Source organism: Empidonax traillii, unplaced genomic scaffold (assembly GCF_003031625.1).
Source record: "Empidonax traillii isolate 1590-97213 ecotype Southwest subspecies unplaced genomic scaffold, ASM303162v1 scaffold1117:size266551, whole genome shotgun sequence".
In the NCBI taxonomy this organism is placed as follows: Eukaryota; Metazoa; Chordata; class Aves; order Passeriformes; family Tyrannidae; genus Empidonax; species Empidonax traillii.
This window is the reverse complement of record NW_020956310.1, coordinates 127,862-150,255: the sequence shown is the minus strand read 5'-3', so window position 1 is coordinate 150,255 and position 22,394 is coordinate 127,862. Positions and strand designations below refer to the sequence as shown.

The 22,394-nt window shown below is 54.9% G+C and overlaps 2 protein-coding genes across 8 annotated transcripts in view; both read right to left on the bottom strand.

Moving 5' to 3' along the window:
- Window positions 1–562: 562 nt before the first annotated feature.
- TMEM51 (transmembrane protein 51) lies at window positions 563–12,744 on the bottom strand. 5 transcript variants are annotated; one of them, XM_027905067.1, is made up of 4 exons: window positions 12,278–12,744; window positions 11,409–11,471; window positions 2,930–3,380; window positions 563–1,755 (listed from the first exon to the last, which is right to left on the bottom strand). In XM_027905067.1, the coding sequence occupies exons 3-4, from the start codon at window positions 3,277–3,279 to the stop codon at window positions 1,323–1,325; spliced, it is 783 nt and encodes a 260-aa protein (XP_027760868.1). In that variant the 5' UTR covers window positions 3,280–3,380; window positions 11,409–11,471; window positions 12,278–12,744; the 3' UTR covers window positions 563–1,322. The 5 variants fall into 5 exon arrangements, with proteins under 5 accessions (XP_027760868.1, XP_027760867.1, XP_027760866.1 ...); XM_027905066.1 differs by having other exon boundaries at window positions 11,409–12,744; XM_027905065.1 differs by lacking the exons at window positions 11,409–11,471; window positions 12,278–12,744 and adding an exon at window positions 10,033–10,090.
- A 3,294-nt stretch (window positions 12,745–16,038) lies between these two features.
- Window positions 16,039–22,394, bottom strand: part of KAZN (kazrin, periplakin interacting protein) — an 86,378-nt gene continuing 80,022 nt past the window's right edge. For all 3 annotated transcript variants that reach the window (XM_027905078.1, XM_027905079.1, XM_027905080.1), the window contains 6 exons: window positions 21,037–21,173; window positions 20,353–20,523; window positions 19,392–19,581; window positions 19,106–19,236; window positions 18,801–18,851; window positions 16,039–18,155 (listed from right to left, as the gene is read on the bottom strand). In XM_027905078.1, coding sequence (XP_027760879.1) covers window positions 17,988–18,155; window positions 18,801–18,851; window positions 19,106–19,236; window positions 19,392–19,581; window positions 20,353–20,523; window positions 21,037–21,173 — 848 coding nt within the window. In that variant the 3' untranslated portion in view covers window positions 16,039–17,987. The remainder of the gene's footprint in view (window positions 18,156–18,800; window positions 18,852–19,105; window positions 19,237–19,391; window positions 19,582–20,352; window positions 20,524–21,036; window positions 21,174–22,394) is intronic.

The following is a 22,394-nucleotide window of genomic DNA, read 5'->3' as shown; positions in this document are numbered from 1 at the left end:
CTTCAGTAAGAGAGTTCCTTAGTTAATGAGGTTATTTTGCCCATCCCTTGGGGCACAGCAAAGTGAAACTTCTGTGATGCCACAACAGAAACTAAGAGGTGCAATAGGAAATAATCATTAACAAGGGAAATTTGCTGGATGGATTTGGACCAGCATGTCTTTTTGCCTTCATTTTGGTCACTTGGACTCCTCTCATATCAACCACAGCATCAAGTCAGCCTCTGCTGACCAGTCCACAACATGGACATGGTTTAGTGGTGGACTTGGCAGTGCTGGGTTAATGGCTGGGCTTAATGATTTTGGGAGACCTCTTCCAACCTAAATGGTTCTATTATCCTATGATTACATCAACATCAGCATCACACCAACAAAGCCACCTCCACATCCCTCTCAGACCACCCAAGGGAGCCTGGATGGATGTATTGATGACTTTGTGGCCAATGGCCTTGCCAGCAGCGTGGAGTTGGGATGCCCATGGAGCATCTCCCTTACAACAGCCAATGGATTATAAACCTTGGGAAGGACCAACCACCCACGAGTGCACACACACACACACACAACACAACGTACAAAACATTTATTCAGCCCAGGTCTGCCCACACAGGATGCTCAGCAGTGGTTTCACCCTGCACCCCTGGCACTGGTGCAGCTCCCCACCCCCACCCCGAGTTACCCACTCGCCTCAAAGAGAGCACAAAACACAACAGGGAAAGCAACTGAGGCAGGAAATCCATCCCAAGGAGCACAGGGCCCCTTTCAGCTGCTTCCCACCAGCCAGCAGAGACCTTGGCAGGAGTCAGGACTGGTCCTGGGCCACCAGCCCAACCCAGCTGGGAGAGGGGGAGAGCCGTGGTGCTGCTCTGGCAACGCACTTTCCTTTCCTCAGAAAGAAAAGACACACCCCCCCCAAAAAAGGAACATTTCGCTTTTCCACTTGGAAAAATCCTTCTTCAACATCAGTTTGGTGGCTTGGAAAAGTCTTGCTGGAGGTGAGAGGCAGAGGAGGTGAGAGGATGCACTGTGTGCTCTTACATCAAACACCATAAGTGACACTTTTGGTACCTCCAGCCTTCATGTACTTCAGAGCAGCAGAACCTGGGGCATTCAGGCTTCTTTCCCCACAGTCTTTTGCAAAACCCAGTCCCAGGGAAAAAGTGTCCCGTCCTCGTGCTGCAGTGCTACCACACCCCCCATGTCCTCCATGTGGCAGCTTCCAGGGAGCCCTGGCTGCTTCTGCACCCACAGACCAAGCCCCCCCTTGGCCCGCTGGGTTTGTAAAAACCCTCCACCCAGCAGCATCACAGATCCCTCTTGCTTTTCCTTTAAGGCATTTGCTGGCTCACTGGCGCTTTCTCCTGGATCTCCTCGTACTTGGGCGGGGGGGTGAGGGGCTCTATCGTGATGGGGACGGTGCTGTTCCCCTGGTCCAGGTTTAGCCTGATGTCCTTCAGGTGCAGCTTCTCCGACTTGATCCTGCGGACCTTGAGCGGCTTCAGGCGCTTGCTGAGGCGGGAGCTGTGGCGGCTGGGCTGCCTCTCCGTGCCTGGCTCCGTGCCTGCAGCTCCTGGAGCCTGGCTGCTCTCGTCCAGCCCCGTCAGGGACTCGTAGGAGGGCAGGGAGACGCTCAGCCTGTTGCTCCTGTCCGAGTCTCTGGGCTCCGAGTAGCCCGTGTTCATCACCTCCTCGTAGCTGGGGACGTAGTACTGGGAAGACACGTCTTCATCCTCTTCTTGACTGGAGGGGAAAGAGTTAAGGCTGTGGGTACAACGTCATTTCAGCTTTGCTGTGGGTAGGGGACAGAGAGGAAAGAATAAAACCACCCCACCCTCAAAGACTTAACTAATTATTTGCCCTTCTACATTATATACCAGCCCCTTTTTGCTTGACAGAACAAATCATGACCCCACCTGTGTTCAGACACATTTTATTTCCTTATGCCATATGCCCATCTTTGATCATCACCTTCTCTGCCCATAAACCCTTTTCCTATTGCCCAGCAGTGAATTCTTCCCTCAAAAGAACACCAATTTCCCTCCTCCTCTCTCAAAACCCAGTCAAAATACATTTGAAAGGGGCATCACCTATCCTCCTTTCTTGTTGTGATGTCTTTTGGGTTGGGTACCTTGAGGTTTTCTGCAAAGAGGTTCAGCCCTGCACTATGTCACCGTCTATGCACAGGTACCTGCACATCAATATTTGCCACTTCTTTGGCATTATGAAGTTACCTCTTCAATCTAATAGGGAAAATTGGTTTTCTGGGTGGATCTGCAGACGCTGACAACAGCCAGCAGAGCCATCATCCTCTCCTGCCCCCTTGTATCCCACATTGTCCCAACACCCCCCTGCCTCCCCCTGCACAGGGAACTGCACCAGTGTTTATCCAGCCTGTGCCTGCTGCAGCAGCAGCCTTTGCTCTGCTCGATGCAGATCCCTGAGCAAACAGCAGAGCCCTGCAGACTTTCACCAGGTCTAAACTCCATGGCCAGCCTCCAAGGCTGCTGGGCACGTCGGCTGCACCCAGTGAGGCAGCACCTCCGCTGCACCTCTGGCTCCTCTCCCGGCATGAGGCAGAGAGCAGCTCTGTGCTACCCATCACCCACCCCTCTCAGCACACTGCCACGTGCCAACCCAGCCAGCAGTGGCACATCTCAGCAACACTGGCTTGGCCACAGCTCTGTCTAGACCCCACTTTATTTACCAGCAAGGCTCCCTTCCACCTACACAGCTCCATAAATACATCTGGAGTCATTCCTTTCCCATACCTCCAGGACACATCAGAACCCCAAACCACGACGCGTGCTCGCTCATTTCAGCACGTGCTGCCACCAGCCTCTCTCTCCTTGATCCAGACCTCACAGAGCTACAGCAACAGCCCTTGGTGTCATTCCCACACCCACTCCCACTCCCTTGTCTCCCCAGAGAGCCTCACCTGTCCTCCTGCTGCGAGGGCTCCACGGACACCTGGCGCTGCACGTGGGCGACGGTGACGTCCTCGCTCTGCCTCTTTTTGTCCCGGATGTTGAGGCAGATGGAGAGCAGGAGCAGCAGCAGCCCCGCTCCCACCAACACGTAGGCCACCGAGAAGGTCTTGCTCTTCAAGATGCCCCCGGAGCCGCGGTCGGGTTTGCTGCTGTTCCCGGCGTGGGTGGAGGGTTTTTCGGGGGGGCCGAAGCCCGGCACGAGGTTCCAGACGGCCATGATGATGCCGAGGACGAGCATCCCCAGCCCGATGGCTGTCAGGGCGTAGTGTGAGCCGTTGGCCCGGGACTGGGCCATCATTCCCGCTGCTGGATGGCTGGGCTGTCCCCTCCTCACAGCATGGCTCGGGGCAGGGGGGCTGCAGCCCCGCTAACATGCCCTCCCCGGGCAGGATGTGAGCTCTGGGAAGAGAGGGAAAGTGATGGTTGGTCCATGGAAAAATGCAAAGTCTGTGCAGCCGCAGTAGCCACAATGATATTGTTTCATCCGCGTAACACTGGAAATCTCACGCTGCTGTGCCTTGGGAGAGCATGTCAGGATATAACAAGGCAGCTGGATCCTTGCTGGCCATTCCCATCCCCACCCTTTGCTACTTTCTCAGCTGTAATAATCGCCAACCTTTGGAAACAATCAAATTACCGATGTTTACTGAGGGCTTAGATTGCCCGTCCTCGGGAGTGTGATAACCGGCATCTTCACAGCACCAAAAGAAGGCCACCCAAATCAACTTCAACAGCCACTGTCAGTGCAAACCAACCTGGAAATGCTCAGAAACACATCTCTAGCTGACCAGCTTCTCCCTTTCCCCACATCTGGGATGGAGCAGAGATGCTCTCGGCACTGGCTGCCTGCCCTGAGATACCTTCCTGCCCGGAGAACAGAAACCAGAACTGCCTCTCTCCCAGCCAACCTGACCCTGTGGCTTCCCCCTTCTGCTTCCAGCATGGCTGCCGGGATGGTGAACCTTTGTAGGGCCTCCAGTTCACTTCAGGCTGGTGCTCTCCCTCCCTGGAGCAACACACACATGGGTGGTGAGTGCCCTGGCTGCATCCCACGGGGATGTCCGAGCACTGGCATTCCCAACCAGCCAGCCACGGGTGGGAACTCCCCCTCCGCTGCCTCCACTGGATGTTTTCTGGGTTGCCAGGGGCCAGATGTCTTCGCTTTCCAAAAATAAACTCATGGAGCCACATCTCCTGCCTGCTCGCCTCCCTGACCTCGGGTGCTGTGACCCACGGGTGACAACTTGGATCCTCGCAGCAGAACATCCCCGTGAAGCCTCGCAGCTTTATGGACGTGCCAAGACCATGCCAGGGATCCCTCCTTCCCTCCCTGGCTCCTGGACGCTGGTCTGGGCTCGAGGTGGCCCTGGGCTGTGCTGCTGCAAGCGCTGTATCCACACCCACCACACACCCTCCAGCTCAACCCTCCGGCTCAAAAGCTGCATGTTTGCTTGTTTAGCTTGAGTGCACGCCCGGTTTGCAGGGTCAAGGGCCAGAATAGAGCAGCACTCCCAGAAAACAGACCGGCTCCAGCAGGAAAAGACACGCACGCACGCCCGGAGAGGAGGGATCTGCAGAGAAACTTCCCTGCTCACTGCTGGTACCTGTTGATCCAAATGAGCTCCCCCTCCTCATCACAAACGCACTGGCCAGCCAGGAGTTCACTTGAGAACTGCTGTGATGGCCTTGAGGCAGGAAAATTGTGCTGCAGCCACGGTGGGCAGAGAACACACGCAGGGCTGCTCGCATTTACCCGTGGTGTCTAAACCTCTGCGCCTGTTCACAGACTCTGAGGCTTCCCTCAGGCACCTCAGTCCTGGAAGTGGCAGGATTTCAGCTCCTACGTCACCTCTGTGCCTGGAAGTTTTCCACAGATCCCTCACAGTGCTACCCTGCAGCCCAGCAATCGGATTAAAATGAGACTTGCTATTCCAGTCTGTGTCTCCATTGAATTAGCTGCTCTCCTGGCTTTCCAGAGCTGCTCCTATCTCTGATCCAACAGCTATCCTGGTGCCCTGACGTCACAGCTCGAGCAGGGAGCTACTGCTGCTGCTCATCCCTCAGTCACAGGATGGTTTGGGTGGGAAGGAACCTTAAAGCTCATCCAGTTCCACCCCCTGCCATGGGCAGGGACACCTTCCACCAGCCCAGGTTGCTCCAAGCCCCGTCCAACCTGGCCTTGGACACTTCCAGGGAATGGGGCAGCCACAGCTTCTCTGGGCAACCTGTGCCAGGGCCTGCCCACCCTCCCAGGTTGGATATTTTCCTAATATCCAACCTAAATCAGCTCTGTTTTACTTTAAAACATCACCCCTTGTCCTATTTAACTGGAGTTTGTTCCCCTCAGGTCAGTAAGAGGTGTCTGAGCACTCCAGTCCTCTCCAGCCCCCTTCCCCTTCCCTCTGCCCACAGCACGGGATCCTCCCTGCAGCCAGACCCCTCCACCCCATCCCCCCCCCTCCTGTGCCCTGCCCTGGCAATCATTTACACCAAGATCTCCAAATCATTAAACTCCACCGGCTCAGCTTCGAAGCCGGAGGGGCATCCACAGCTCCTCCAGGCTTCCCGCACCTCTCCCCAAATCCTGCAGGCTGCCAGAGCCCAGGGACGCTTCAGGACTTCTCCTGGGACATTTCCAAGTGTTAATTGGGCATGGGAGGGCTCGGGATAAGCCTGTTCTCAGCACTGCATGCCACCACGCCTGGATGTGCCCGGAAGGCTTTGGCACAGGCAGCCAGGTGGAGCAGGGAGCACCTTCCCTTCCAGGGCAGACAGACCCACCCAACGGGGTCAGCCCTGGATCATGCCCCACATCCCGGTGCTCCCAGAGAAATGCCAGCCCCACTGGCTGACTGAGAAGGAAGCCCGACACCCTCCGCTGCCCACAGCAGCACCCACGCTCCTCTGCCCTCCACAACCTTTGGATTTTCCCCCTCCCATGACATCACCTTCCCTCTCATGCTCCAGCAGCAACACCTTTGTCACGGGATCACGGGAGATGAGTCTGCAGTTCAGGGAACAGGTCGAACCCCGACACTGCGACCAGCCGTGGGATGAGCTCCAGGGCTTCCTCGCTCCCAAGGAGTCACCAGAGCACAGTGCTTGGCTCCCAGCACACCTCCATGGAGCAACACATCCCCTCAGAGCTGCCTCCCAAAACCAGGGTGCAACCCCAGCACTGGCCATAAAAAACAAAACTAATTGTTTGGAGATTTTTTTTTTTTTTTAAAGAAACCCATTCTCCAACTATCCAAGGATCCCAGAGTCTCCTCTCTGTTAGATTACAAGGCTCTACCTTCTTCCTCATGCTTCCACCCAGAAGACCTGCTCATTAACCCCCTTCCCTGCTAATTGTTGACCCTGATACATCCTCAGGAGCTCGTTCCTGCAGTGGCCCTCATTACACAAGGGCCCAACCCACCAGGAGCACAAAACTCCATGTGGGATTGGAAAAGGGACACCCAGGACGTGGATGATATTTTCACAGGATCCCAGAACAGTTTGGTTTGGAAGGAACCTTAAAGAGCATCTTGTTCCAATCCCCTGCCAGGGTTTCTCTTTTTTTTCTGTCCCTTCTTGCTGCCCCTGTTACACCTGTCCCAGGAACAGGGATGTTTCTGGCCAGATGCAGCCCAGGGAATGTGGGGAATATCCGGAGAAATCCAGCAGAGCCAGGAAAAGCAGCATCACTGCTGATTTAGCCAATTTCTGATATCCCAGCCCATTTTAAGGCATCCCACCAGGGAATAGAAACCCGGAGGGGCAGCCCCGTGCAGACCACCAGGGCCCTTCCACACTTCGCTTACACTTCCTGCCTAGAGCACAAAAGAATGCACCCACATCCATCACTCCCGACATTCCCTACAGACATTTAAGAGCTAATTAACCCTCTTTCTCCCTTACCTTTCATTTTGAACAACCCCTCCTCGGCTGCACCTCACCATCAGTGCTGGGAGAGCAGCGGCGCTTTCCTCAAACCCTGCCCAAGGCTCTCCCCCTCTCCCGCTCCGGAGGGAGCCGGGGGGGCCCCGACTCTGCCATTTCCTGCAAAACAAGGGCGTCACTGGAAAGCCCATTCCCGGGCTCAGGATGCTGCAGTCCACCCGGCTGGCCGTGGCCTCACACAGCCACGGTGACGGCAGCCGGAGGGCAGCGACGGGGCACACAAAACACCCCATTCCCGAGCCACATGCACCTCCCTTGTGCTGCATCCTTCGGGAATTCCGGGAATTGCCAGGGGCTCCTGAAGCGGCAGGGATCACACAAACCCCAGTAGCCGTGCTCCTGAGCTGTAATCGTGACTCTGCAGCAGCCATTGCCTTGACCTTTGCCACTGAGATATAAGAAACTGCCTCCCAGACTCTCTTCTCCCCGTAATTCCATTATATCCATCCGAGCGGCGCCTGCTGGAAAGCGGTAATGGACAGGGACAGAGAGTCCTTTTACGTTTGTGTTTCAGGACGTTGCCATTTATTCCTGGGGACAATGCTGCTGCGGGCACCGAGGCTGTGCTGGCACCGGCTCACAGCAGGTCAGCGAGCCCTCGCTGTGTCCCAGCCACTGTGTGAACAGTGTCCCGTGGCTTTTCCTGAGCCAGGCTCACACTGGGAGCTAGTGCCAGCCTAATGCTTCCAGGCCTGGCTCTGCTAAACCAGGGATGGGGGTTTGAGGTGCTCACCTCTCTCCGGGGAGCTGAATTCCCTGTGCACCCAGGCCTGGGAAATCACGCCTTCCTGGGAAAATCCCAGCCCTTTGAATCATTCTGCTTCCCAGTTTCCTTTGGGTGCTACTGTGCACTTCTGAGCTTGGATTTATTTCTTTTTTAAGTTCTACTAATCTGGTGTTTCTTCTGAGATAAAGCCACTCCTCCACAGCCTCCCCCTGGTTTTTGTTCTGGGACCTCTCCCCATCTCTGCGCCAGATAACAACCAGATAACACACTTTCCTCCAGAGCCTTCCAGTGCTCAGAGACATTATCCATCTGCCCTTTTGATGTCCTCCAAAGCCAAACCTGGCACTCCTGCTTCCTCACAGCCCTCCTGGAGTGCTCTGAGCAGCTCCTGTGACACCACACCAGCCCCTGGAGCCTTATCTCCCCTTGCAGAAAGCCACTAACCCGACGCATCACGCTGCCATCGGCCTCACCAGCACCGCCCTCCTCATCCTCACACAGGATTCTCAGCAACACCTTTCACCCTGACACAGCATCACCTCTCCCCATGCTTTTCCAAAAGGTCCTCCAACAAGTGTGACCCACGAAGAAAACCTGTTGCGGATGGCTAAGGAGCCCACAAGGCAGGAAGGGAGCAAGGGGTGATGCCAGGGCACGTGGAGCTGGCCGGGCAGCCAAGCGACACAGAGCAGCCAGGCACAAAGCAGGAGTGTTCCGCAACGTGGGCACAGGTATTTTGATAGGGATGGAGGTTTTCTGGGAATTATGTCACTACATGCCACCTGCACTGCTCATACGAGGATATTCAGTTGCTTCCGTGGAGCCTTGACACCAGTTTCTGGATGTTAAATACACCGGGAGCAAGAAAAGTCCTGGAGCAGCATTGGGAGAGTGACACATACCTGGGCTGCCGGAGGGATCCCTCCTCCCAGGCTCCTGCTGGAGTGCAAGCAGACAGCCCTGCCCAGCCCTGGCCCCCCCTGGCACCTCCTCATGGCACCGCCACGGCGCCAAACACCAACACTCAGCTCTCTTCAGGGCACCAGTGGCCAAACGTTCCTCCTTCCCCAGGCACTTGCCTTCCTAAGGGTTTTCCCACCCGTGTAATTACACAGCTAAAATCAAAGGCATCTCACATACTTCCGAGTCACCTCAGTCCAGGGCTGGGTTCACCAGCCCCACACCCACATGTTCCTCACTGACACCTGGGAGGTTTCCCTTTCTGGCTGTCATGCCGAGATACCCAGGGCTGTGGATAGCTGCAGGATGCTTGGATATGCTGTAGATGGATGCATTGTGGCTGCATCCCATCAGGAAGTGGTCAAGGTCTGCTCCACAGAGCTTTGAGCTGGAAAACCAGGACCACACCTCTTGGTGCAGCTTCACCTCTCTCAGGCTTCATTCACTACGCAGAGGCAAGGGCAGCCCGTCTCCCATGGGACACACTCCTGGTTTCTGCTCACACATCTGCACTTCCCAACAAGCCCAGCTACACAGCGACGCTCATCCCCAGCCCGTCACCCCCAAAAATCAAATACCAGCATCAGCAGACAACCACTTGGGAGACACCTGTGGGTCTGCTGAACCCCTCGAAGCTCCAGGCCGCTCTTTCCTCAGCAGGAACGTCATGATAGGAAGAGCTGAGCCCCCACTGCCCAGCGCCCAGCCCCGACCTGCCCTGCGCAGGTCTCCTTCTCCTTGGCTTTGTTTGCTTTCCTGGCTCACACACGGTCCCTCCTGCACCTTCCTGGGGACGGCCGTACCCGAGCCGTGGGCCCGTGATCTGTGACATTCCTGCTGGGCTGCCACCCGTGGGGACGCGGCTGCCGGGCTCCGGTGGGTTCGGCGTGGGGGTCACCGGGCACCCTCCCTGCTGCTGATCCTTCCCTAAAGGGCCAGCTGATCCTTCCCAAGACGGCAGCCGCTCCTCCTCCCCCCGCTCTCAGCACGGCCACCCCGATGCTCACACGAGGACCGAGGAAGGTGCCCCAAGGGGTGTTCCCAAGGGGGTGACCCCAAGGCGCGGCTGCTCCCCAAACCCCGGCGCTCCAGCCCTCCGGTTCCCAGCCCCCGCGTCGGGGGGGAGATTTCCCCGCTTCGGGGGTGTTTGCTCCTGCTTTATGGGGTGTTTCCCCCGCTTTACGGGGTGTTTCCGCCGCTTTGCCGATCTTCCCCGCACTTCGGAGGTTATCCCAGCCCAGCCTGCGACTCTGACGCCCTCCCGGGTCCCTCTCCCGGTCGCCGTTCCCGGCGGGACCGAGCCCAGCCCGTCCCGTTCCCGGTTCCCAGCGCTCCCGCGGGTCCCAGCCCGGCGGTCCCGGCCCGGCCCGTCCCAGGGGGGGTCCCGTCCCGTTCCCGGCTCCCCCCGGCCCCACGTACCTCCCCGACGGCGGCGGCGGCGGCTGCGGAGGGTCCGGGAGGGCCGCTCCGCCCTCCCCGGCCCGGCCCTCCCGGGGCGGCGCTTCCCGGGACCGGCCCCGCCGCTCCCCGGCCCCGGGCTCTGTTCCGGGAAAGCGGGAGAGGGGAGGGAGCAGCGGCGAGGAGACACCCCCCTAAAACCAGCGCAGAGACCCGCAAACCGTCGGGGAGACCACCCCAAAAAAACCACGTGCGGGTCCCAGCTGGGGGTGCCGATCGCGCCACCCCCTCGGATCGCTTCGCAGCCCCTGCTTGAAACATCACAGCCCCCGTCTCTCGTTTCATAGAACCCCAAAAAATGGTTTGGTTGGAAAGGAACCTTGAAGCCCATCCAGTTTCATCCCCCTGCCTTGGGCAGGGACACCTTCCACCAGCCCAGGTTGCTCCAAGCCCCGTCCAACTCGGCCTTGGACACTTCCAGGGATCCAGGGGCAGCCACAGCTTCTCTGGGCAACCTGTGCCAGGACCTCCCCACCCTCATAGGGAAGGATTTCTTCTCAACATCTAACTGAAGTTTTAGTTTTTAACCTGTATTTTAAAACCCAGCTTGCGAGGCATCTGCGTGATGAAAACAGTTTGTGCGGAGCCTTTCCCGTGTCAGTTCCGAACTCTGCAGAAGTCTCATTTTGGGGAACCCAAATGCTCAGGCTCATCACTCCATTCACCAAGGCAAAGCCAACATCCCCACAAAGCCGGGCTTGTGCTCCCAGGGAGCCTGGAAAGTGCTTTTTATCAGTCTGCTGCCCTCTATAAATACTCCCAAGTTAACCACCTGCTTGCCAGGAAGAGCCATTCCGGGCATGGCCCTCACCATGGCGACTGGCAATGTGCCCTGTCCTCATAGCCAGACAATCCCGTGGTTTCCAGACTGAACTACAGGCACCAGACCTGAGCTTTGGCAAAACCCTTTGCAACTAATGCCGTGTCCAGTGTCACCTCTGCCTGAATGCCATCCCGACAACAACTGGGATGCATTTTTCCAGGCCCTTCTCACACCCAGCCATAATAATAAACACCACCAAGGACTCAAATTCTGTCATAGATGACACTCAGGGTGGGTTTTTCCCCTCTCCAAGTGAAGAGGCCACATTACTACGCTGCTGGACCAGCCACTGCAGTTTTTCCTGTCCCTTAAGCCCTGCAAGTCCTTGCGAAGGCAAAAGCCATCACGAACCCAACGAAACTTGTCACATCTCCTGGCGTGACTCAGCGCACCGCAGCCCTGCCTCGGGGCCACCGGTGTTCAGGAATCTTGGGAAAGCCCCCCCCTGCTTCCCTGCATCCCTCCCTCCCAGCACAATCCCGCGTGGAGCCGGTGGTATTTTCCAGTGACTCACCTGCCCCGGCGCACGGCAGCGATACCTTCCTCCTCTAATCAAAGAGCAATTCCAAGAGTTGTCCTATAAAAAGAAATAACTATTAAGCGTAACTGCATATTTTATTTTTTTTTCCCCCCCTTATGGATCGTTTTGCATTTTCCGGCTTGGCCGCCGGCTCAGGCAAATTCACTCCACTTCAGGCAAATTTCCTCCTCTCCTGCCCCACCTCCCTGTGTCAAACACAGACCCGTCATCCCAAGCAGCTCTGTCAGTCAGGAGACACAACAGGGAATTATTTGCTCTGTAAGAAAGCGGGGGGGAACATGGACTTCACACACTGACTGCCCTCAATCCGGGGCAGGGAGAGCTCTGAGCCAGGTCACCCCCCCTGCAGAGAGGCCCTGGAGACCGTGAGCACAGAGGGGACATTCATAACTTGGCTCCTCAGGTTCCCACTCCACAAAGCTGAATTTTGGCCAGAAATGGGCTTTTCAGTGGCAGTGGAGCAGGATCAAGGCGGGAGGGGCTCACTTGGACCCCTTGGATGGCTGCTAAGGCACCTGCCTTTCCCTTCTGCACATTCCTCTGTGGGATAACACATTCACATCCATCTCTTGGTCTCGCCTTTCCAGCTCCAGCAGCCATCCCAGTGTGGGGATTTATCTATGGCAGCTCAACTCCTCCCCTTGCAAACACTCCCTGCCCAGTCCAGGGCAGGCTGGGACCTCTCCAGGGTGTTTATCCAGCCAGATATGCAGGATACAGAGCACAAGAATGCCAAGGGGGGAACTGAAACCCCACTGGACCCACCAGCAGGTAACAAAAGGGCCTTTCAGAAGGGCATCTGATGCCCTGGTACGTGCAGAGGTGCCAGGGGCTCACATTACCCTGCCTTGGAGGCAGAAATTGCTCACTGGCAGTTTTCCCTGCTTTTTCCTGCTCAAAAGCGCTCAGCATGTATTTTAAAGTCATCACTGAAAGCCCAGCCATATCCCAGGATTCTTCCAAACCTTTCCAACAGCGAGCCAAAAGCACTGCTGTGGCTGACACGCTGCTCCTGGACACCTGCAGCTGGATGGCTTGTCCTGAAAGAGGGAAAACCCATCCCTGAGAGTCAGGTCAGCAGAGCCACCAAACTGCACGTGTGTATTATATGATATTGTTATATTACAAGGCCATGGAGTGATAGGACAAGGGGTAGATCTAGATTAGATAGGGAGAAATTGGAAGAGGGTGATGAGGAAGGATATCTGTCTGGATTAGGATTAGAATATCTATTTAGATCCAGATTAGATAGCAAGGAATAGGAAGAGGGTGGTGAGGCCCTGGCAGGGGTTGCCCAGAGAAGCTGTGGCTGCCCCATCCCTAGAAGTGTTCAAGGTCAGGTTGGATGCAGCTTGGAGCAGCCTGGGATAGTGGAAGGTGTCCCTGCTCATGGCAGGGGGTGGAACTGGATGAGATTTAAGGTCCCTTCCAACTGAAACCAGAATTCTATGATTAAAGAGAGACTTAGGAGCTAATTAGCACCAGAAATACAATATGTATATAAATATAATGTTATATATAATGGAACACGGGAGAGCCCCAGCTTTGCCCCCAGGATAAGAGTCCATCCCAGCCTGCTCCATGATGAGCTCCCTCAGATCCCAGTTCCCAGCCCAGCCCACACACACTGGTCTTTACTGGTATCTCTCCTCCTCATGCCTCAGTTTCTACCCCTCAATTTAGAGAGTCCCTGCCGGGGCTGCAGGCTGGGAACCTGCCGTGCAAGTGGGGAAAAAGGAGGAAAACCAGCCACTCGGGAGGCATTTCCGCGGGGCTCCCGGTGGGAGGGTGTGACCTGCCGGCATCTCCCGGCCAGGAGCGGAGCCGGGACGTGGCGCTGAGGGACGGCGGTTCCAGTACAACCAGTTCAACCACCGTGCCAGGTCACCGTCTGCATTTCAAGCACACGCACGTCTGCAACCTGGAAAACAGCGTAAATAAAGCTGCTGTGTTTAACAGCGAGAATAATCAGTAACCTGCTGCTTCCTCCTGGAGCCGACCCGGGGGGGGTGGTGGGGTGGGAGGGGTTGCTGCATCCCTTTGGGGAAACTCTGCCTTGGTCAGGGACTTGGGAATAGGAGATGCAGGGTTTGAGGATAACAGGGCTGGGAGAGAAGAGCTCCGGTGGTGTCGTGCAGGTGGGTATTAAAAAAAAAAGCTGAGCAGATATTTAGTGTGGCTTTTCAGAATTAGGAGCAGATGGTGAGCGAGGGCTTGTGCCCAAGAATGGGGAAATGCTGGGAAACCACTCACCAGCGATGATAAAACTCCAAGGAAACCTTCCTACCTGGATACGGGGCCTGATCACAGGTCTGGTGTCCCGGCTGGATGGAGCGGAGCCACTTGGTCTGTGCTGCTGCAGGTGCTTGTGGCAGTGTCAGGTCGGGGAAATGGGAAGCCAAGGGCAGGGGCTGATGTGGGGACAGCTGCAGGGACAGTGGCAGAGCAGGATATCCCAAAGGATAACTGCATCAAAGGATGCTCTCGGGCATTCCCTGGGCTGTGCAGGCGAGGACTCAAAGATACTTTCAGCATTGGCTTCATACACATTAAGCAGCACCACTAGAAGACACCTTCTGGGAAAACACTGAAAATGGGTGAATTAATGACAGGCACATTCCCGAATTCCAGCAATTCTGAGCAATAAACCAACAGCCTCAATGGTGGCCCTTGACACCAGCGTTTGGGGAGATACCACCATCACCCCATACTCTGTGACTGACCCCACCTTAAACCCCACCAACCTCCTGATGATTTACTCAGCCATCTGGTGTATACCAGTTTAGCTCTTTATCACCAAAAATCTAGCCCGGGGAGGTGAGATCACCTACTAAAGGCATGGGCTGAGTCAGTGCCAAGGCAGGAAACCTCCCAGACTCAGCCCTGTTTACCTGCTGTGACCTCTCAACCCCCCTCCTGACCCACATGTTCCCTATGGGGTGGGTGCACGGCCGTGGCACGGCAGGTAAACACGGCTCGGGTTGTGACATCACCAGAGGCGGTGTGAGGACCAGCACGGCTGTTTTACACACCAGCAAAGGGGTGCTGGAGTCCCGGGGTGACCCCCTCTGTGGGATACCCCGCATCCCACCGACACGACACCCCGTGCCAGGCCCTGAGATGTTTGCCTTTCCCGGTCTAAAGTCCTCACGGGGGGGAAAATGCGCTCGGGAGCGCCTGCACAGCAACGCGCTCGGTGCAAAGTGCAGCAGCGCGGCGAGTCACACCTAAAACAAACAGACACGGGTGGCGGTGGAAACTCGGGGACTGCTCACACGGTGGCAGCAGCGCAGCATCCAGCACAGCGGGGATGGAGCAGGGATGACGCTCACTGAGGGAATGCAGCAGGGATGAGGCAAGGCGAGGGGGATGCTGCAGCCTCCACTGCCAGGGAAATGCAGGTTGGGAGGGACAAAGCCACCAAGAAGACCCCCCCACACCTCAGCCCAGGACATCACTCCCAGATGCAGGGAATGAGGTCCCCCACGGCTCTGGAGTAGGAGGTGACACCCGTGCCCCCTCCCCAGGGTCCAGCACGGTCCCCATGGCACTGGGACAAAACTGGTGAACAGCAGAAGCCTTGCCGGGACTGGAGTGACACCCACAGCTCTGCCCCATTCCTGGCTCCCAAAGGGCAAAGCTTTTAAAACCACAGATGGGATGGATGAGCACCCACACCCCACCCCATACATGAAGGGAAACACCAAATATTTGCAGGGAATTGCTCCAAATGCAGCAAATCCCACCCCTGTCTGTGCCCAGCTCATGTCTGCCGTGCTCAGCAGTTACCCTTTAATGCCACATTTAATTCCCATTAATGCTCGATTCCAGCTGTTGGAGAGCCAGCTGGCTTCTCCTGAGTTTTTCCAGTTTTTCTTTGCTCCAACTCTCTCCACTTCAGACTGTGGTGGCTCTTACCTGCTCTGCAGCTTGTCCCAAACCCAGAAGGCTGTTTCTGTTTAAAAAAAAAAAAGAAGAAAAGGTACATCTCTTCATCTGTACCCTCATTATGGGCTCAAAGAAAGAGAAAATCATTGCAAGTTGTCTTTGCTCTGGCAAACACAGATTGACTTCAAAAGGGTCTCAGGCCCCTCTGCAGTGCTGGCACAGCCCTACAAGTGACTAATGTAATTCAAATAATAAAAGGAATAATAATTATTATTTATTATTTATATAATATAAATTTATTATTATAACTAGAGTTATATATTATTATAATGATTTATCAATCTGTAAATTAATATCAATAATTTATCCATTAATAAAAGAGTACGACATTTTCTTGTTTCTCCATCCCTTCTGCTTTTCTTTGTCCTTCTGTATACGAGGGGGACATCTCCTGGCTGTCCCCCTCATTCCCACTTCTTTACTTACCTCAAACCCCTGAAACCCCAATTTTATAGGGATGCAGACTGTCCCAGCCTCCTGCCAGGATCACTGCATCCAGGTGCAGCCTGGCAAGCTGGTCCAGCTTCTCCTGCATCCCCCCATCACCCTGGAGCCCCCCAAATTCACGTGGCAGTCAGGGTGTCCTGCACCCCGATGCCAACAACCAGCCCGGGCTCTCCATCTGCCAAGCAATTAAACCACGTGGAGCCTCATCTGTACTTTAAAATAAGCTTTATTTAGATCTTTTATAATTTTATATTTGCATCCATGCCTTCAAGGATTCTCCCCCGCTCACGGGGGGAAAAGTTAACTCTAATGTTACCCATAATTCATATGCTATTTAGCAAAGTTCTCTTTTAAATAAATCATCCTCTTAGTAATTTTTAGAATTATTTCCTAATTTACAAAAAAAGCTGAAATGCAAAGGAAACTACTCGGTAACAAGGAGATTGCTCATCTCTTCGGGTGGTTTAGAGTTTAAATTATAAAAACGCAAGAACCAGAAAAAAAAAAGAAAACAAAACAAACAAAAACCGAACCAACAAAACAACCCCCCCAAAAAAAAAACCCCAACAAAACGTATAAAAATGCTTCTCTGCAGAGAGAAAAGAGCCTGGGGGGGCTGGTCCCTCTGACACCCCCTCCATGGCCTCTCTGCATCATCCCACGAGCAGGAATACACAGCGCGAGGGCATCGGCGATTTAAGACGAAAAACCCCTTTTTTTCCGTCTCAACCAGGGCGCGCGCCATCGGAATTAAGAAAAATAATACACTATTATAGTTCATTAAATAAAATCTTAATACATTTTTTTTTTTCCTTTTAAGAGCTTAAAATTATATCATAAGCATTAAAGCATAAGGTACTTATCTTGGCATAAGCAGAGCGCGGCGCGTGTTAGTGGGGAGGGGAAGCGGCCGCCGCGCCGGTGGGGGGAGGGTTGGGGGGGGGTGTGGTTTTGGGGCATTTCCAAGGGATTTTTTCGGAAGCACAAGCTCCACCTGTGCTTCAAAATCACCCCAGAGCCAGAAAAACCTCCCCGGTAGGAATTCGTACCAATTTCTCCCCCACTCTCCCCCCTCCCCTCACCCCACCCCATGGCAGCGGTAACACCCCAAACTGGAGAGGGGTGGTCGGCCCTGTCGGGGAAACTTCTAGGGACACGGGATATTTCGGGATATCACCTTTCCCCTGCTCCCAGCTCGTGCCAAATCCCCCTAAATTTTACTTGAAGCAAAGGGTGAGCCCCCAAAAAGCAGGGAAAAACAGCGGGCAAAGCTCCTCACCAGCTTCCCCACCCCCTCCCGTCTGATTTCCCGGCACGTATTTAGGTTTTCCAAGGCGTTAAGTGCTCCTGGGGAAGCCGAGGGAGCCCAGGGTGGGGGGGGTCCACGGCTCTGACACCCCCCAATTCCCCCCTCCTCCTCCCCCCCACAACAGCAGCTTCCCAGGACAATACAGTACAAACACCCCCTTCCTCCTCCCGCCCCATCCCAACCGACGTGGAAAAATATAAAAATCCCAAAACTTCTGCAATAATTTAGTTAGAATAGCTCCTCTGGGTTTGTGCAAATAAATTAAAACAACTAAAAAGGAACGTTAAAACACTTATTTCCAGACCGGCAGGCGTTACAACCAGCCCGGGTGCTCGGCCAGGAAGACATCACAGCGAAGGAGATTTTGTTGTTGTTGTTGTTGTTGATGATGTTGTTGTTTTTGTGTGTTTTCCCCTCTAAGGTCCCTCAGCTGGGCAGGTCCTTCGTCCCCAAGCGAGGACATCCCGCGGGCTGGGCTCCGGAAAACAGCGGGTTTCGGACAAGAGACGTCACAAGCACAAAGTGCACAATATTTCTGGTATTTACAGAGACACAGCAGTCCTTCAAGTTTCAAGTTTTGTCAAAAGAAAAAGAGAAGAGAACAACAAAAAAAAACAACAAAAAAACAAAGAACAAAAAAACACCCCCAAAACTGACGAACTGAAGCGACAACGAAAGGAGTTACCGGGATGGGGAAAAAAAATGAAAAAAAAAACAAAAACATGGGAAAAAAAAAAAACAGGGGGAAAAACTGAAGTTACGACACAGCTGCATCGCTCCCAAGACAACAGGTAACACGTCCACAGGTGGGGGATATGTACAGTGGCAGCCGCCCGGCACAGGGGGGGTCACCAGTCCGCATCCTCCTCGATGTAGTAGTCGGGGGCCGTCCCGTCGAAGAGCCCCGGGTCGAGGGACTTGCGCTGCTTCCCCCGGGCAAACACCCTGGAGATGGAGCCAAAGCCCATCTTCTCTTTCTTCTTTTTCCGTTTTTGGTCTTCCAGGTCCTCTAGAGACTGTGGGAGGAGAGGACACGGGTTTGGGTATCCAGGGATTCCTTCGTCCCTCCCCACCCACTCACACAGGGGATGATGGACCACACGGTCACAGCCCCTCAAAAAATATTTGAGTTCAGCTCCCGAAAAGTATTTGCATCCAGATCCCAAAAAATATTTGCATCCAGGTCCAGAGCAACGTTAAGGTGCTGGACTGAAATAAAATAATATTCCTGAAACTTGTGTGGTGGAATTTGCAGCAAAATTGAAACACCACCCCCCCCCCCATTCCCCACACATTTTTGGGATTTTAGCTAAACTCAACTGTTCAGGATTTTGGCTCCAGGAATAAATCAGAACAAAGGTCTGTCCACAGCTTGAAAAAAATATCCCAATGGTTTAGGGTCAAAAACAGAAGATAACCTGCTTTGCCTGTGCCTTACAAAAATCAAGACCCCAAAGGGCCCTGAGCACAGCAAATGCCTAAGGCATTACATGGACTTTGGGGCAAATTACAGGAATCTGAGACATCAAAGACTCACAATTCAAGATGACTTCAATTCATTTTTTGTAAGACCCCAAACTGGTGCCTCTGAGCCCCCCCAAATTATTTTCTAGCGCAGGAGGGGTTCTCACGAGCAGGGTCTGAGAGGATTCGTGCCCTACCTGTACGATTGGGTTGTGCAAGTTCTTCTGTACCGGTCCAGGACTGTCCCCCTGTGGCAGAAAGAGACAGATCCATTGGATCAGCCCCAACACAGCCTGAGCCCTCCCACCTCCACAGTTAAAAAAGCACCTTGTTCGGGCAGCTGAACTGCGGCGGGGCTGGGCTAAAACCCCAGGAGAGCGGCTTTGCGGGCCAGCAACGCTCCAGGCTGCCCCACACCCCAAACCCAACGTTGTTTTGGGAAGGGGAGGACCCGCTGCAAGCACCCCCCCCCCCCCTCCCCAACCACCACACAGGGCCTTACGTTGCAGAGCGAGTGTGTTCGATGCCGGGGGGAGTTGATGTCACTCGGCGTGGACGACCGGTCGCCCTCGGCCGCGGAGGCGTCGGAGATGATGGACGGCTGCCGGGAGTGGCAGGGGCTCACTCTGACGGCTGCAAGGCAGGGGAGGAGTTAAAATCACGCCAGCAAACCTCCGCTTCACTTCTAAAAAGTTATTTAGAGAGGGGGGGGTTTACCCGCTTTTTGGTACCCATGCAGGGGTTTGGCAACCAGGACCTGCCCGTGCCCTGAGCCAGGGGGTGCCCACCTTGCCGGTCCGCCGAGTGCTGGGGGTGTGAGTGGTACAGGGTCTGCTGGCTCTGCCGGATGGCGGCGGTGAGCGGGAGGTCAGCCTGCATCACCCACTCCTGGTTCCCGTTCAGCACCGTCTCGCCCGGCATGGCCAAGGAATGGCGCTTGGGGACGTCCTTGGTCAGCGTGGCCAGGGATTGCTTGGCCTGGGGGAGGACACCGAGGTGATGGTGACGGAGCAGGAAAACCCCGTGAACATCTGCTGGGGCAGCAGAACAAGGAGCAACGCACTGCACCAAACCCACCCGCCCCACGGCAAGTAATTACCCAAACTATGCTGCAGCCCGTGCTAAGGATCACAGAACCACAGGATATGCTGAGATGAAAGGGATCCATCAGGATCACTGAGCCCAAATCCTGGCCCTGTGCAGGATACCCCAACAATCTCACCGCGTGCCTAAGAGCGTTGTCCAAACGCTTCTTGAACTCAGACAGTCCTGGTGCTGTGACCACTGCCCTGGGGACCCTGCTCCAGTGCTCAGCCACCCTCTGGGTGAAAAACACTTTCCTGATATCCAAGCTAAACCTTCCCCAACTCAACTCCAGCTGTTTCGAGTCCTGTCACTGGTCATGAGAGTGAAGAAGTCAGTACCTGCACCTGCACTGCCCCTCAGGAGCATGCTGAAGACCACAGTGACATCTCCCCTCAGTCTCCCCCTCTCCAGGCTGAACAAACCAACTGCCTTCAGCTGTTCCTCATAAGGCTTCCCCTCCAAACCCTTCCCCGTCCTCATGGCTCTCCTCTAGATGCTACCTAATAATGTCTTTGGTGCCCAAAGCTGCACACAGGACTCAAGGTGAGGGATTCCAGGTGAGGCCAAGCTCCTTTCTAGAGATGGAATTTCCCCCCTCCCATTACTGCAGTAATGCAGCCACCGCAGCAGCCCCTCAGGTCTGGATGAGTCCCCCCAGCTCACCATGGCCAGCTCGGCCTCCAGCTCTTTCATGCGGTTGTCCTTCAGGTCGAGCTGGGAGCGGAGGGCACTGGCGTGGTCCGTCGCCTCCTTGGCTTGTCGCCGCAGCTCCCACTTCTCCCGCTCCAGGAGGTCCTTCTCCTTCGCCAGGGCTTTCACTGCGTCCTCGCTCTCCTGTCAGGACACGGGGTGGCCATCAGGGAGGGAAAATCCTTGTGCTACCCCAAACCCCTCTGCAGTGACACTCTCAGGGACCACCCAACCACGAGCGGTACCTTTGGGATCACAAGAGCCCCGCGTCGGCAGGGATGGCTTCCCTTTTTTGGGGAGCTCCAGGATGCAGCCAGTCCCCCAAAAAGCAATGCTCACTGAGCACCTTGTTAAAATTAGACGGGATTTCGCACGTCTGGCTCAATTCCCTCCAGTATTTCACAGGATCACACAATATTCTGAGTTGGAAGGGACCCACAAGGATCATCGAGTTAAGCTCACACTGGGATCAAACCCACAACCCTGGCGTTATTAGCACTGTGCTCTAACTAACTGAGCTAATCTCAGGCTTAACCTGCCGCGGTCCAGCTGGGATTTTAGAGGGTTTTTTTGCCTGATTACAAACCAGGTTTCACGCTCAACCCGCTGCCGGCCCCCTGTGCCACCAGACCAGGGTGCTGTGGCTCCCACACTCACTTTCCTGTGCTGCTCGTAGTTGCGGATGAAGTCCCGGAGCTGCTCCTCCCGGCTCTCCAGCGTGGCGTACAGCTGCTGCATCTGGCTCACCAGGTCCGTCTTCTCCCCCTTCAAGCGCTTGCGGTCGGCTTTCATGGCTGTGGGAGAGAGGATGGATCGAGCACGGAGGGCACAGCAGCCCCTTGCTTCCACAGATTTTATTTTTTTAAGGAAAAAAAAAAAAAGGTAGCAAAAGTACGACCCCGGGGCGATGGGCTGGGAGAAGATGCCTCATTCGCCCCGATCGCTGCAGCCCCCAAAACGCCCATCAAGCCTTCTCGTTGCTGCCCACCCTCCAAGGGGCAGCTCAGCCCCCTGGGAAAGGAGATTCCGGAGCAAAAGTGCTGCCTCAGCCTGAGGGCCCGGCACAGGAAAACCTGCTGCTCCCTTTCCAAGGTAAATAAACCACAGCCCGTTTATTTTTAGCAGCGGGGCGGATTCCGGCAGCGCTCCCACGAGCCCAGGGCACAGCTCCCCAGGCGTCTCCTTCCAGCTCAGTGATGCTGTGTTGGGATGAGGGGCGAGAGCAGGAGCGCCACAGGATGCAATGGGGTGTTTCAAAACCCAAAACCTTCCCGTTTTCCCTCTCCCAGTCACCAGCAAGGGATGCTCGCTGACCACCAACACTGGGACAGTGGGCGGAAGGCTGGTAATCCAGGGAGAATTACAGAAATCCGAGGTAGGAGAAGGAGTTTCAGTCATTTCTGTACGTTAACGCTTTACCCAACCTTGAACTTGGTCCTTGGCAGCACTGCAGAAATGCCCTGTAGCTCCCTGCTCCAGATACACCCCATAACACCCTGTTTAGGAATCAGAATACAAATATTGCTTTTTATTACACATTCATGCTTTTCCACCCTGAGGAAGTGCTGTTCCCAGGGGAGCAGGATGGTATGAAACATGCTCTGCCCCTCCATCACTCCCTGCATTCGCTCAGCTGAGTCTTGCAAGTTATCCCTCTATATTAAAAAAAATAAATATCCTAAACCCCCTTGAACTCACCAGAAAAACCAGCCCCTAAGCTCCAGGAGCTGCTTGTACTACAAAAACCACTAGAAGATGATGCAGCCATCACGAGTGGGACCCGTCTCTATGCACACATCCCACCTTTTTCCACTAGATTACAGAAATCCAGGGTGGGCGTTTCAGCCCATGCTGTGTTTTCTACACCCTGTGATGAGTCACTTCACTGGGGGCTTAAACTACACCACAACGTGCCTCCCCTAGTGAGGCCCGTGTGACATAAAGACAATTTACACGAAATACGGGGAAACTGTGATCGTGTCATGCTTCAAAGGGATTCATTTGCCTCAGGCACC

What these genes read in the sequence shown, in the direction of transcription:
- TMEM51 (XM_027905066.1), bottom strand. Translation starts at nt 3,279, where the DNA reads ATGATGGCCCAGTCCCGGGCCAACGGCTCACACTACGCCCTGACAGCC. An exon ending in CCCTCGCAGCAGGAGGACAG is followed by an intron (nt 1,756 to 2,929) that starts GTGAGGCTCTCT and finishes TTGTACCCACAG; the next exon opens with CCTTAACTCTTTCCCCTCCA.